We start from the raw sequence: 15,410 nt of genomic DNA on the forward strand, positions 1-15,410 counted from the left end.
TCCGTTGCTTTTTGAGTAAAGTGCTTAAAATAAAACCAATTTAGCAATCGGAAATCCACAAGGGACACTACATGATTATTGATCAACTCCATCACATACACTTTGTATTCTTCCACTTCATGCTTCTTTATCTCTCTCTCTCTCTCTCTCTCTCTCTCTCTCTCTCTCTCTCTCTCTCTCTCTCTCTCTCTCTCTCTCTCTCTCTCTCTCTTTGTTTGTTTTTTGTTTTTTTTTCTACCTCTATTTAACTCACTTGTTCTTTCATTATTTTCTCTTACCACCATTTTATTTCCCCTTTTCCCCTTGATCTACGCCATTCTCTGTTTTACTCCTTTCTATAAACGCTCTCTCTATCCCTTTTTCTCTCTCTCCATTTGAATTTACATTTGATGGTATTTTGTTCGTTTCAGTGTCAGCTCATCTGACCCAGTAGGAAAGGAAGAATATGCCGAATTGTTATTAAAAAGTAGAACTCCATATGTCACCACTTTAGTAAGTCTCTTTTTTTTTTCTTCTTTTTTTAGATTTTATTTTCCTTGTAATGTCAAAGAAGGCTTCATAACCCTGTGATCTTTGTTGATTTTGGCAGTTTGTTTTTTTACCCAGGTCAGCAAATGAATTGGATTATTTAGAGGAGTTAAGCTTTTGGTCAATATTCAGTATAATCTAGTCTTTGATTGTCATGTGAACTGATCTATGATTATTGCAATGTAAATGTTGCTGCTCGAAGAAATAAATAATAATGTGAAATTGAATGTAAGCTTCAATTTAATTACAAAAACAGATCAAATGAACATTTCGGGTTTCCCCTTTGTCAACAAAACAGGATGAACGAAACACCACAGATGAATGAGATAATGTAGTAGTTAATGGCGTAGTTAAGATCTCATTCATCTGTGGTGTTTCATCCTGTTTTGTTGATAAAGGGGAAACCCGAAACGTTCATTTGATCTGTTTTTGTAATTAAATTGAAGCTTACATTCAATTTCACATTATTATTTATAATTATTGCATGAGTTCATAAAATACAAAACAATCCCAATGATCTCACTGGTTTTTAAATTATTCTTTGTACCTTAAACTATTACGTGCAACCTCCCCCCTATTCCATACTTATGCCATATCCACACCATCACGTCTTATCTCATGTGTATCCCTTCAATTGACCCAGACTTCATCTAGCCAAGCAAAGAGAAGAATTGCAGAGTCATCAGAAACCCCCATTGAATTTCTTGCCAAATATGATGAACTCAAAGGGAAAAAGTAAGGAATAATAATATTATTATTCAGCTTTTCATGTTATCTTTAGCATTTATGGTTTCCTTTTGCTGATATTGGCTTAAATTAAAGGTTATACTCGTACTCGTAGCATTGAAATTTTGTTCTGAAATTTAAACATTAATTTTTATGGTTAATTTGCATTTTTGCCTTTTTTAAAAAAGAAATGAATCACACAGAAAATAGGAACATACTCACAAATTTATATTTGTCTCTATCTTTCTTTTTGACTTAGACCAGCTGATGTTCATAAACTGATAATGTCCTTGAAAGCACTTTGAGCACATTAAGTGATTATTGGGCTATATAAAAGCTCAATTTTTAAAAAATGATTAGGTTTGTTTTTTTAATTATTCCAAAAAATTGCGATTTCTTAAGCAGTTTAAAATGGCCCTCATTGGCACACACACAAAGAAAACCTATTTTTTGGTACTTGAAGGCTTGCATGTTAGAATTAGATGTTTCAGTTTCGAATCCAAACAAGTTTATTGATCAATTACTCACCACAGCAAATCATTGCAACAAATGTAACCAGAGGTGAACTGTTGTCACCATTAATTTCATCTCCAGCAATTATTGTAATTAATGTTTTTGGTGGTTGTCCTTTGTAGTGTTTGTGTTTAAGGTCTATTCAAGATATTAGTTGCATACTTTCTTATATAAATGACTAATGGGTTATTTATTGTTGGGGTAGGGAATGTCGCCCCAAATTTGTACGGTTTTTCTATATTTTAAATTCTATCTGCTCTAACTGCAGATTGGTGATACTAAACTCTCCACTATTTGAGAAACTCAATTATTTGACCCTCTTTTAATTGGTTTGATGTAAATACATGTGAGGTATTATCGGTTAAAGTAGCTCCAAAAAAAAAAGAAAATAGATTACCAAACCCCCTCGCCCCAATCACGTACACTCATGCCCCAAACCCGTTCAGCATTAAATTTATAGTCATTCAGCCTAATATATTTTCAAAATAAAGTTTATATGACAATGAGGTGACTTTTTGTTTATTGTTCTTATTTTATTACAAGTCAATTGCCTCGATTTGTAAAAAATGTTACATTGTCATAGTTACTTGATGGATACTGGATATATTTATTCATATTTCAGAGTGCGAAACCTTGATGCCCTTGTTGACTTGGTGTACAGGATTTCTGAAACCCCACAGGTTTGACAATATCATCATTTTGTTTTTCACAGGCGTTTATTGCTTTCAGTTTAGTTCGCCAGGTAAATCTAGCCAGTCTAGTGATGATGAGTCATAGCTTTACACTGAGAGAGGGAGACAATTTTTTCGCCGTTTTGATCGATTTTTTCTGAATTTCAAACTAATGTAGTATTGCCGTTATTAAGTGTAGCAAAAAAAAATATATATACTACCAAACAGTTTATTAACAGAGTTTTCATTGATTATTTAATCATTATTATGATGTTGTTAAAAATCAAGAGGGATAACCCATGAAATTGATACATAAATTTAAGTGAATTGAAATTTTTAAGAGAATATTTTAACATGTTCAACACTTAAGATTTTTAAACATAAGTAATGGAAATGATGTTGAATATCTGTAGAATGTAGACATATAAATTTTATTCCAGTAGATTGAGGCGTTTTTGAGATATCAGGTCACCTGTACGTAAAAGTAAGGATTTTGAGTAAGGTAAAATTGAAATCCAATCACAGCATTGTCTTAATAGGAATTTTTTAATAAACCAGTAACATAGTCAAATGTGGTTCATTTATATTTATCCCAGAATCAACGAATTATAAGAATTCCATTAAAAAATGTTATATAAGGACACTCATTTAAAGACAATCAAAACCACTAAGAAAATCTTAAAGAGTTCTTATAATTTTCATAACCTTATTTTTGAGATATCCATGCCCATTACTTTTTTTATGTACTTGACTTGCACCTCTTTTAATTTGTGTGCCATATAGACTGCATATAGCACATCATTGGTGAAAGATAATGATCATATTCACCTCAAGTATTTTTTCCTTGTTCAGAGTTTTCTCATTGAACCAAAGGTATCAATACCTGCATCGCATTTCTTTAAATTATGTACCAGTGAGATACATTTCTCGCAAATTGAAATATTTAAATATGTCAGAATTTCTCATTTATATTTATAGTCAATTGTTGATAACGTCTAGAGTCTTTTAATCCTCTCAGCACGGCTCTGTACTCTTTCACAACAAATTCGAAATATTTCATTTGTACTGGTGTGATGACCGTCTTCAGTGTGTCTCTCCATGACCCGAACAGAACTTAAATAAGTAAATTTAAGAAATATCTAAAATTTCCGCTTAAATTCAATGAAATCAAATTAAATAAATGTCTCTTATCATCACTATCTAGTTTTATTATTGGGTTTCTAAAATATCATTTCCACACTCTCTATTCTTAAATCCCTGAATCTACATAATAAAGTATATATCATATGAAAGATAATTTTATCTACTTTTCTCTGATCCCTCACCCTTGATGGTAAAAAGTGTTGGTTTTATATTTTGAATTTTTAAATATTTCTTAAACTTATAATTTTAATATTTATTTCATAAAAAACTCTGATTATTCAAAAGAGCAAAACACAAACTTATCATTTAATGATGTAAACAAAAATAATTGCGTCTTGTAGAGGAAAAGCTGATCTTTGTATCCATATATGTTTGAAAATTATAAAAAAGATACTGCGTCCACAATAGGCTGAGAAAATTGAGTATTTTGATGAAATTTCTACTACTCTCTGCCTGAGAGAAATTCAAAGCGATGAGATTTACCTGCAGACATAATTTATTGCCAGTGCACCCCGTCTTGACAGGTGTTATCACTGTGGTTGACGGTGGATTGTTTACATTACTTGACGGTAGCCAGTGAGGGAAGAAGTAACTAAACTGAAAGTTTGGGCCCTATTTAAACGGCTGTGTTTTCCAAATTCCAACGTTAAGATTAATAAAGAAAAACGATAGAAGATGCAAGTTTCTAATTTTTCGTGTTTACATTATCAATACCGTACCAATTTATTTATTGAATCATTCGGGGAAAGATTGTAATTTGACTGTGGGAGGCTGTAACTGTAAGGGATTATCATCAATATATTATTTCCGTCATTGCTGTAATTTTTGTCATGTTTTTGTTGTTATTTCATTTTATTTATTTTTATTTTTTAAATCTTCTATCTCAAGACTAAAGAATTGCTTACCAAGCAAGCATATGACAGAGCAAAGAAAGATAACATGGCCCTCCTGTCTCACAAGAAATTCACCTCCATGTTACCAGAGCCTGGGGCACAGATGACTGCAGAAGAATTGTCTCAGGTTTGATCATCTCCCCTCACACTTTGCCTCTATAAAAAAATAATATGTGGCTCACTAAATAGAACATTTTTAAATTGATGCTTATGCTTTTAAAAAAATAAGGATTCAACAATGTTTATTGACTTGGATGTTTAGCCGTTTATTTTGAAAGAATGTGTAAAGACTAAAGATGAGTAGAAAAGAATATTATGTTAAAGATTTAATATTCTGACTCCCGATTTGTATTTTCTACCTCTTTTTTTTTTTAAATCATTTAATTAATAATTTAGGTAATTGGTTGGTTTTTTGGGATTTTTTTTTATAGTTTATTCATTTTTTATCTCATTGGCATCTTGTGTATTTTTTAAACTGTTAAGAATTTTTTTGGTTTTTTTTTTGTTGTTGTTTTAGAAAATGAAAGTTTAGACTCTGGTTTGGTTATACTGATGTGGAGTATTAAGCCAGTTTTCATATATGGCAGTGCTGATGGTTTTCCTCGGATCCGCGGAAATCCGCGATTTTTGTGTCAGAGGAGGAATTTTCTCCTTTGAAAAAATGACATTTTCCTCAATCAAATTTTTTGGATTTGAGAGATTTAATGGGTAGTGGAACAAACTGGTGCAGTTTCTCCACTATCCAGAAGATAGCTAGAGTAGTTTATCATCTCAATGGCTCTAAATGTTGGGGTTAGTGAAGTAAAAATGTGACGTAAAGAAAACCATTCATAATTTTCCTCCTTTTTCCCTTTTTGTCACCATCAGCACTGATATGGGGTTTAATCTTAAAATCCTTATGGGAAGGATGATATTTTTTTCCTTTACATTTTTTTAGGTCAAAGATTATCTCTTCAAGAATGCTAAAAAAGTTGACAATCCACCGTCAGATTTTTTGACAAAGATACAAAGAGACAAGCATTACAAGAGAAACGGTGACTATACCTACTAAAGAGTTGTTTTTGTAAAATTCATATCATTTATTTTATCAGCTTTTCATGCCTTCAACTTGTGGATGGATTAAGTAATAATCATTTGACAAAGTCATTTTTTTTTTCATTTTTTAGATCATTGGAAATCAGGTATGCAAATATGTCATTGGTAGTGATTTTAAAGGACACTACCAAAAGAAATTGTTCTTTAGCATCAAAGGGCTTATAAAGCTGGAGTTTATCTCAGTTTTTACACTGTTAGACAGTAAAAATTGCTTGCTACTCTTTTAAAGGTGTACTTATCTTATGGCTGAGTGCTTTCCAGCATACCAAAGAGGTCAAACTATCCAATCACTTTTTGACGGACAGAGGGGTCGGAAAAGCATTGAATAAACCCAGGACCAAAAGCAGTCCCATTGATTTTGGAGATGAATGCTTTAGTGACTGAGCATTGGAAATTGTGTGATTTGTTCATTTCTATATTTTATTTTATTTTTTACCTTCAGTAAATCTACCACAGCAACCTGAATGGCTGTTCTCAAGAGATCATCTTACATTGGATTTCATCAAATCAATGGATATTTCTCTGGATGATGTGAGTCTTTAAAAAGTTTTTTTTTGTTGGTTTTTGTGTGTTTATTTTTAGTATTTTATCATATCTCTAAATTTATTTGAGTTTTTTTTGGTGTGTGTTTTATTTATTTATTTTTTTTTGTTTTTTTTTTGTTTGATATTTCAAAAAATGTTTGTCACCAAATTATCTGAATATTTTCATTTTCAACAATAATCAATTTTATGAACGAGTTCGTATTTGCCATAGTTTCTGTTATAAACTCTTGGTGTTGTTTTACCATGGTAAGTTTGTGTGCAATTTGCTAGGGTGCATGTGTGAGTATTTCTGTGCACGAGTACTTGTTGAAGGTAACATGTTGTAGAGTAATTTTATGAATTACTTCTGCTCTTACAGAATGCTGTAGCATTGGGGTCGTTGCCGTCACTTTCACAAGAGTACAGTGTTCTGTTAGATCTTCTTCAATGTTTGAGGGTAAGTCTTTTGATCATCGTCATAATTTTTACCCTATAGATCCCATATAGATTTTTAGACTACCATCCATTATAAGGAAAGCAATGCCATTTTAAACTTTTTTTGTTGTTGTTTGTTTTATAATTTTTGTTTGTTTTTGTTTTTATATTTTATTAATAAGCCAATGAATTTTGAAGTTACTTAAAGAGATTTTTTTTAATTGGCAAAGAGGAAATGGAAATGTGAAAGAACACACATTTTCTCTGATGTTTTATTTTTTTAAAAATATAATTATCTCAAAATTGTAGGTAGTATCACAAGGCATTTTTCCTTTCGAGATGATCCTATAGTGTGTCATATGATCACTTTATTGTGTTCAAGGAAAGAAATGGTCCTAAAGATTTTACTTAGAATTGTTTGGTTTCTTCAACAAATTTTTTAATAGGCTCTTTATTATTGCTGGAAGATACTTTATTAAAACAGCATTTAAATGAAAACCTTAAGATACTTTATTAAGAAAGCATTTAATGAAATTCAACGTTGCCAAATTAATTTAATTTTTAAAATGAAATTACTTATAAAAATAGACCTTTTTTTTTTTTTTACATTTTTTTTTTTATCTGTTCACTTTTTCTTCCCGTTCAAGGTATGGTTTCAAACAATGAAAGAATCTAAGAATAAATTAGAGGTTAATCTAACTCATTTTCCAAACCCCTATTGATACTTACCAAGAATGCAGTTTTCATTATTTTAGTTTTTATGTTCTATCTAGAAGTTTTAATTGTGTTTTAGATTTTATTTTTAAAATGCCATTGTCTATCTTAATAGTTTATATGATGAGATAATTTTCGAATATAAAACATTGGCTGTGTCTCTTAAGGGTGTACGTGGCAAATACATCATTCCACAACCATTGAATGACCGATATGCAACTCAAGAATTTCTTATAGATCAAAGCCTTGGTAAGTATTAATTATAGTACTAAAGCGTTCAACTCTTAGATGGTTTTGTAAAATAAATTTTGAAAAGAAAAAAAAAAATCCAGAATGAGATTTTCACTCTCTTGCTCTGATAATTACACAATGCCTTACTAGTTGAGTATTAAAGTACTTCTCCATCATCAAAGATAATTTGAAAAAGGACCATATTTTCCTATATTATTTTAAATTACACACATGCAAGATACTCTTCAAATTAATCAGATTGTATTTATTATTCTCAACTATTCTTTATAAAGAATGAATACAGATTAAACCAAAATCATTCTCTCTCCAGACTCAGTCTAAACTATTTTAGTTTTATTTACAGAAGCATTGTTACTCATATATTATAAGATTCAGTGCAAAGACATTCACAAAGCAGACTTGTGTTTGAGTAAATGCAAGAATGTAAACTAGTTCAAATATTTATTTTTTTCTGTCATCAGATGTATCAATTCATGACTTGGTGAAGAACATTTTACCAGTATGTAGTAATTATTCGACAGTCACGCGGTTTATTGAAGGTAAACACTTTTTTCCTCTTTCCCATCCCACCCCCTTAATAATTCTTGTTATGAAAGACCAATTATTGTGACACTGTTGTTTATGATTTGTCAACTAATAAAAGAATGTCTTGTACAGTCCATGCCGGTATTGGGGAAGCCGCTTTATCGGGATGATTCCTTGAGAATGGAATTTTTAAATATAAAAATTCCCAGCCGCATAATTTGATGAAATTTGACAATGACTGTCCCCATTAAAGACCTTTTTCGTTGTCTTCAATCATTTAAGGTTCATAAAATGTAAATTAATCCAACAGGACAGTCAACCAGGTGTGTAGTCGTACTGTTCATCACAGAGGTGTAAACAATAGAATTTACCTGTATCCCCTTGTTGATTTCTTTGGGGTTTTTAAAGATATTTATTCACATGTATATTTCTTTAACTTTCTCCTTACCAGCCACTTTTAGAATTTCCCCCGAAAACTCACACCCACTCGACACAAAAATACACTATTCTTACTCAAACAAAAATGTAACAAGTGCATTCTATACAGAATGTTGTTCAGTAAAATGATGTCTACAACATAGTGTTTAGTATTTATAGCTTTACAAAAGAAATCAGACTGAGAAAATTGTCGTTTGCATCGTAACATATATGACAATTTTCCTATAGTTGGTATGGAAAGAGGATTAAGGGGTTTATGCAGATTAAGTGGGTGTATGCATAGATAACATTGATGTCAGTGATAAGTATTACAGTGAAGACATAGTGGAGCATGAATAGATTCAAAGCTATTATACTAAAGAATATTTGTCATCTGAAAGGATTTTATAAAACTTATTAATTTGAAATTTATTCGATAGTTTTTTCCTATACACTGCATAACATTTATCATAAAGAATAGTAACATCTTATTAGAATCACTGATGAAGGATTTAATAAGCCAACAACCCTTGTGAAATCCATAGAAATAAGGACAATCAAAGAGAAGAAAAGAAAAAGAAAATTTGCCGTATGTGTAGACTTGTCATATAATTCTATTTTGGTTGTCAGTTTGTGCAAGTCTCTGTTGTCTATGATTTAAATGACATAGATTTTCACACGTTACAGCAAATAAAAAGGATAAAATTAATAAACAAAAATGAATTTAACAGCTTAAAAAATTAGTTTAAAAAAAATACCAAACACAGAACGTTTCGGGCTCAAAACCATTCTTCAGTCAACAACAAATCTTTTTTTTAAGCCATTATATAGTCTTTTTTTTTTGCCTATTACCTTTTTACAGCCCACAGCTTCCAGCAGCTTAGTGTCACTTTGACTTTCAAACAAAGGGAGGAGATTGTTTTGGGTTTTTTTAAAAGAAAAGAACATCATGTCATTTGTTTGATCAATTTGATAGGACTGAACTTTTTAATATTTTCCAATCTGCCACATTGCTTTTCTTTTAAGGGAATACATGTTTATATAGAAGTCCATTCTTATATTAGCTTTGAAGATAAAAATTAGTAGGTCAGGTTTACATTTAATTATTTCTTTTCAACCACAGAGAAATCCTCTTTTGAGTATGGACTTGTGAACCATGCTCTTGGCGATGCCATGGAATCTCTTATCAAGGTAATTTGAATCTTTTGTCGATGTCATTCTTTTCCACCTTAGAACATAGATTGCCATATTTCTACTTGCATTGGATTGCTTTGAGAATTACTCTGGTATAAAGATTTATATAGCTCATTTATCATACTCAACCATACTTTCTGGGTGGGGTTCCTGACCTCCCATAGTGGGCAGGGAGGTACTTGTTGTCTTCTATCCCCCTGTATCTGTTTTCCAATTGCTTTCTGTCTTTGTCTTGGAATGAGATTACTTGTCCTGGTCCTGGCTGGAGTCCTTTGCTGGGAGGGAAACAGTCGAATGTATAGCTATAGTTTTGGGAGATGATGTTTTTTTTCCTTGTAAATCATCACTGTTATGTGTTGTTATTTTTTAAATTTTTAACATATATTTGTAAACATTTGAGTGTACTCCTCTTAGTGGGATCTTGTGCTGGTGTCTGGGTGAGACTTTTAGGTGATCTCAAGCTAAGTACTTAGATAGTGTGCTTTTGGAATCTACATCTGTTTCTTATTTGAACCAATTCCCCTTTGTCTTACCTTTTCTTGGGTGCTTTAACTGTAATTCTAGAACTTTTTACTATCTCATTTTCTTCCTTTTTACTGGCGCTGATATGACCTTAATGTGTTGCAAGCGCCATAAAACCCTTAAAAACAAAACAATCAACCGTACTTTACAATTCTTTAATTCTCATAATTCAGGTCATTTGAAATCAAGTTAGATGTCATACTTTACAAGCCAACTGTAAGGCCGCTTTTAAAACAAGAGAAATAAAATATAATAATAATAATAATAATAACAATAATCATCATCATCATCATCATCATATTATTATTATTATTATTATTATTATTATTATTTTAGGATCGTTTCCCTTTAATTAAGAATATGCTATTTGGATGTTGATGATAATGATAGTTTATGAAAAATTTTACTTAATTTAAAATCCCTTTTTTGCCTTTTTTTTCCCCCCAGGAACACCTAGTCTTGGTTGCACAGCTTGAAACCCAGATCAAATGTGTAGGTATTGTAATAATGTGTGTTATTTTAAAAGCCAAAGTTGATATTGTGCCCCAATGTTTTAACTGGAGATGATTTTTACTTTTTTGCTTGTTAAATTCTGTGAGTTTTTGAACACTTTATCAAATCGGACTCTCTTTTATGACAGAAGTAGATTTATAAATTTACTTATAGATATGCCGATACATTTTTTTTCTGACTTTAGTGTTTTCAAACTTTTCTCTCATGTCAAAACTAGATTGTCCTCTGATACTCTGTCACTAATTATTATTTCTTTCCATTTCTATAGAATGCTAGATGAACCGTAAACAGTTATGTAAAGAGAAGATATTGTCTTATTCATTCTTTGCATTCTTTAAGATAAGAAAATATATTTATAATATATTTAATTTATTTTTTCCATGAACAGGGTCAGCTTTCATTACAGAAACTCTTTTTCTATCTTCAACCCGCTTCAAGAATTTTGGAAATCTTGGCATCTGTTGTTAATTCTGTAAATAGGGTAAGGAATGTTTTTTTTTTTGTATATATATATAATGTTTTTTTATATCAGTCATATTAAGGAAATCGTGAGTTCTAATATTGTTGATTTTTTAATTAATGAAGGCCTAATGCCGCTGTTTCTCCTCATATATAACTTGTTGGTGTAGGTTGTGCTATCAATATTCATTTTGTTTCTTTTTTGTTTGTTTAAAATTTTTTACTTTTCTATTCCAGGGGAAGTGCATTGGTGGGGACGTCCTTAGTTTACTCCACGAGAAGACAGCCTCCATGATTGGGTAATGGGTCCTAGTGGCGTTGAGTTTCGTAGAAATTCAAACATTATTATTGTTATCATTTTTGGACAAAGAATCATGCATATATCTTCAATTGAATTTTCATTTTCATTTTAAAGAATTATCTGGACCAGAAATGGTTTTAAAAATTTGTCAGGAGAGAACTTTTATTATTTGGATTTCTTCATATCATCTGTATTTTTTTTTTTTTTAATTATCATTTTAAAATGTTTCTTTTGTAATGAATCATGTAATTTTGTTTTTATACATGCCATTGAAAAGACAAGATGTTCCCAGAATTTTTTCTTTTATTTTCTTTTCTTTTTCCTATGGTAATACCGGGTTTTCACGTACAAGATTGATTTCCTATCTTCATCATCGATAGTCGACAGGTTTTTCACAAAAAAATGAGATGGAACACTATTTCCTTTCAACTATTAGAAATAAGAAAATTTTGTTGGTCCTTTTGTAAAAAAAAATTCTCATCAATTTCCTTTTATCGTTTTCAAACAGAGACAGTAAAAGTTCAGAGTTATGTCTTTATCTCACCCAGTCAGTAAGTATAGGGTTGTTATGAAGTGCTGTTTGGTTTTGTTGGTTTCTTTCTTTCTTTCTTTTATTTTCACTTTTTATAACAATTTCTTGGGGTTGTTTTTTTTTTTTTTAAATTTTTTTTTGTGCTCTTGAGCTTTAGCAAAAATATTTTTGGATTGGATAAGAATAACTTTATAGAAAAATTATGAAAATGGTTTACAGGGCTCTCAATTTTCCAGCAGAATTCCGTGATTTTGGAAATTTTCAGTGGTTCACAGATGATACATGATCATCGGCACGGTGGGAGGGGGGGGGGGGGGGGGGGGGGGCAGTTTTCCAGCAAATTCTGGTTTCATGTTAATTTGAAGTGGAAGATTTCCTCTTTCTTCAATGATGATGATGATGGTATTGATAATAATGATAATGTTTCAGTGAAATTCAAGCACCATGTTTATCACAGCAAGTCAGTTGGTTATTTACTTCTGGATTTTACAATATTTTTGCATACAATTTTGCATCTAAAAATACTTTACACTGTGAATGTTTTCGGATTCACTGTATTGTATTTATTTAAGTTCAATATATGATTGATTTTTTAATGGCGTATTTAACCACCAAATGAAATGTCTGTATTAAATGAAAAAAAATAAAGGGGATTTTTTTTGTGTGATGGAATGAACTTAAATTATTTAGTTGGCTCATGATGAAAACGCCAAATAAAATTAAAAAAGAAAAAAATCATCCTCATGTGTCAAAAGGCTTGGCTTGGTATTGGCATTATGAGATATCATTAAAGTTAAGAAAAGTTAAGAAAAATGGGGTAAACTAAATTTGTTCCTTATATAGTAAGATGAAGAAAAAGCGATCTTTTTTTAAAATTTTAATTTTTTTTTTTTGTTTTTTTTTTTTTTTTTTTTTTTTTTTGTTAGAATAATTAGCAATGACAAGAAACATTGTGGGTAAAGAGAAATGAATTAACTTTTGAGTTTGTTTTTTTTTAAAGCTTTAATCGAATAATGATGATAATGGTCATGATACCTAACAATAGTTGTTATGGTAATAGTCATTATGATGGTAGTAGTAGTTGTTACATAACTTCATGTGCATTAAAAAAATGGGGGTTTTTTGGGGGTTTTTTTTTTTTGGATTATTGGTATTCAGGTGCCAAATGCGAAAATTTTCAGTGATAATCAAATTTTTGAGTTAAGACCCCTGTTTTTAAAGTTGCCTCACCCCCACCTCTCATTTTTACATTGTACAATGAAGAAAGGCAATAAGAAAAACGATTCTTTCTATTTGGTTAAGATTCATTATTAAATGAATAACAATCAATGTTCTGTTATATTTGCCACTTTGCTTTCATCTTTCTGTTTTCTAGGAATAGAATATTTATATGATGATAATCATAACTTGTCTTTTTCAGGCATGTGTTCCATATTTTGAAATTTTGGAAAACTGGATTTATAGAGGTGTCATTCAAGATCCATATGCTGAGGTATGGTTTCATTGATTAGAATAAAATTTATTAACATGCAAAGGTTTAAGCAGTATATTTTATATTGTTACTTCAGTGGAACGGGTTATTTTTGTGCACATTGTTTGCATTTACTTTGGAAATATTAAATCAAAAAATCATAAGTTTCCATTTCTTGAAAGAAAATTATTCTTTTCTTTTGCAGTTTCTGGTTGAGGAAAATGAAAAGATCCAGAAGGAAAAGCTTCAGAAAGAATACAACGATTCATATCCTTTTTCAATTGTATGAAAACTATGAAAAGTCATGGATTATATAAGAAGTAGAAAGAAAAATTAAATCACCTAAAAATTGAAAAGACGATGAAGATGGTCTTGAAATATCACAAGAAATTGATATATTTAAATACTATAGATTTAAAATCTTAACTAATTCTTTTAATTTTGACAAAGTTCTTGAATGTTAACATTTAAAAAAATGATTTATCTTAAACAAACAATTGATTTACAGTCTCATAGCAGGCATTGTGTTGTGTTACATTTAGACTCTTTCTGTACAGCTGAGTGAGTGATTCAGTTTATTTGAAAAAGAAGCAGAAGAATTGCATACAGTAAAACACTTCATGGTTTCATGACTTTTCCAATTGAGAGGGAGAGAAATACAATTTCTTTAACATATTTTTATCTCTTTCAGAAGAATTTTCTAATAAATGAATTGGTGTAAGAGTGACTGACAGCTTTAATTTCCGAGAACTTCATTATCCTAATAAGCGATCAGTAATCATTAAGCAGGCTTTATTGTAAGATTTGAATTCTTACTCAAAGCAGTTATATTTTTACTTCATGAATTAAAAATTATTAGTTCTTCTCTCCCTTGACCTTTGTTGTTAGCTTTAAATATGTGACAATAAGCGCTTCGACACGAAAAATCGATAGCTTTGGTTTCAAGCTGTTCAACTCCAAGAATGTGTTAATTTTCTAACCAAATACCCATGTGTCTATTAATATTCTATTAATATAGTGCAAAACTATCCAGTGGATATGTTTTTATTTTGATATTGACACAATTAATCATGTCCACAGGACAATTTTTATGTTTGTAGATTTTAAAATCTCTTTCATAGTTGGATTTTCACAAGTTAAAGAGGTCGTGACCGAGGTCATAGACATATTTAGTACTCTTTTATTGATGATTATAATTTAGGATTTCATTCATTGAGTTCGTCTCCTATTAAAACATTCCTTAACCAACACACTTATTGGGAAAAACATTACACAGTATTTCAGGAAAGAATTCCTGTCTTTTTAGAGCGTTTGGCTGACAAGATTCTTAACACTGGGAAGTATCTTAATGTGGTACGACAGTGTGGTAAGTCTTGAGAGCATTTATTTAGCACATGCTTTACTGCATTTTAATCTTGACTTTGGTTACTTGGTCTTGTCAAAGGGTAATTGATGATGGTGATGATAATTATGAGCAAAAAGGAGCAGTAGCAACAACAATGATGATGATTATAATGATAAATAATGAGTATAATAGTAATAATAATGATGATGATGTATCCTTCTATAAAGGGTGGTTTTTTTTTGTGTGCATGTTATCAGTGTTGATGAATTGTATTGTATGTTTACAGATTTTATGACCTGATGTCTCACTCTAGAAAAATTAAGTGTTATTCCCAAACATGTATTATTTTATTTTGTTTCATGTCAATTTCTTTCAGGGCGAGATGTGAAATGTCCATTTGCAGAGGAACTTGTCTATTCAGTGAAAGAAAGGAGATACTTTGATCAGATTGAGAAAGCGTACAACTATGCCAGCCAGCTTCTTCTCACTCTTCTTGTTGAGGAAAAAGAACTTATGGCAAGGCTTAAGTATGTATTCTTTGTTATTTTGTATCCTTGTCAAGCAATGTGAGAATGGTTTCATTTTATTGACCCGTACACTCAATGTTAGGCAATTTCAAGATGTCTTAGTTGTTGTG

General features: G+C 30.7%; 1 protein-coding gene across 3 annotated transcripts in view; it reads left to right on the forward strand.

The window, feature by feature from the left end:
• The window catches only part of LOC144968925 (gamma-tubulin complex component 2-like), a 40,983-nt gene that overhangs the window by 7,868 nt on the left and 17,705 nt on the right, over positions 1–15,410 (forward strand). For all 3 annotated transcript variants that reach the window (XR_013644695.1, XR_013644694.1, XM_078907783.1), the window contains exons 3-20: positions 411–492; positions 1,172–1,263; positions 2,390–2,447; positions 4,470–4,601; positions 5,412–5,508; positions 6,012–6,100; positions 6,473–6,550; positions 7,410–7,491; positions 7,956–8,033; positions 9,560–9,627; positions 10,600–10,644; positions 11,054–11,146; positions 11,362–11,423; positions 11,934–11,976; positions 13,378–13,449; positions 13,634–13,695; positions 14,682–14,794; positions 15,150–15,300. Coding sequence is in view for 1 of the 3 variants with exons in the window: in XM_078907783.1 (XP_078763909.1) it covers positions 411–492; positions 1,172–1,263; positions 2,390–2,447; positions 4,470–4,601; positions 5,412–5,508; positions 6,012–6,100; positions 6,473–6,550; positions 7,410–7,491; positions 7,956–8,033; positions 9,560–9,627; positions 10,600–10,644; positions 11,054–11,146; positions 11,362–11,423; positions 11,934–11,976; positions 13,378–13,449; positions 13,634–13,695; positions 14,682–14,794; positions 15,150–15,300 (1,497 nt within the window). In the remaining 2 variants the exon portion in view is untranslated. The remainder of the gene's footprint in view (positions 1–410; positions 493–1,171; positions 1,264–2,389; positions 2,448–4,469; positions 4,602–5,411; positions 5,509–6,011; positions 6,101–6,472; positions 6,551–7,409; positions 7,492–7,955; positions 8,034–9,559; positions 9,628–10,599; positions 10,645–11,053; positions 11,147–11,361; positions 11,424–11,933; positions 11,977–13,377; positions 13,450–13,633; positions 13,696–14,681; positions 14,795–15,149; positions 15,301–15,410) is intronic.

This window comes from Berghia stephanieae, chromosome 3 (assembly GCF_034508935.2).
Source record: "Berghia stephanieae isolate SIO BIC M18660-M18661 chromosome 3, UCSD_Bste_1.3, whole genome shotgun sequence".
Classification (NCBI taxonomy): domain Eukaryota; kingdom Metazoa; phylum Mollusca; class Gastropoda; order Nudibranchia; family Aeolidiidae; genus Berghia; species Berghia stephanieae.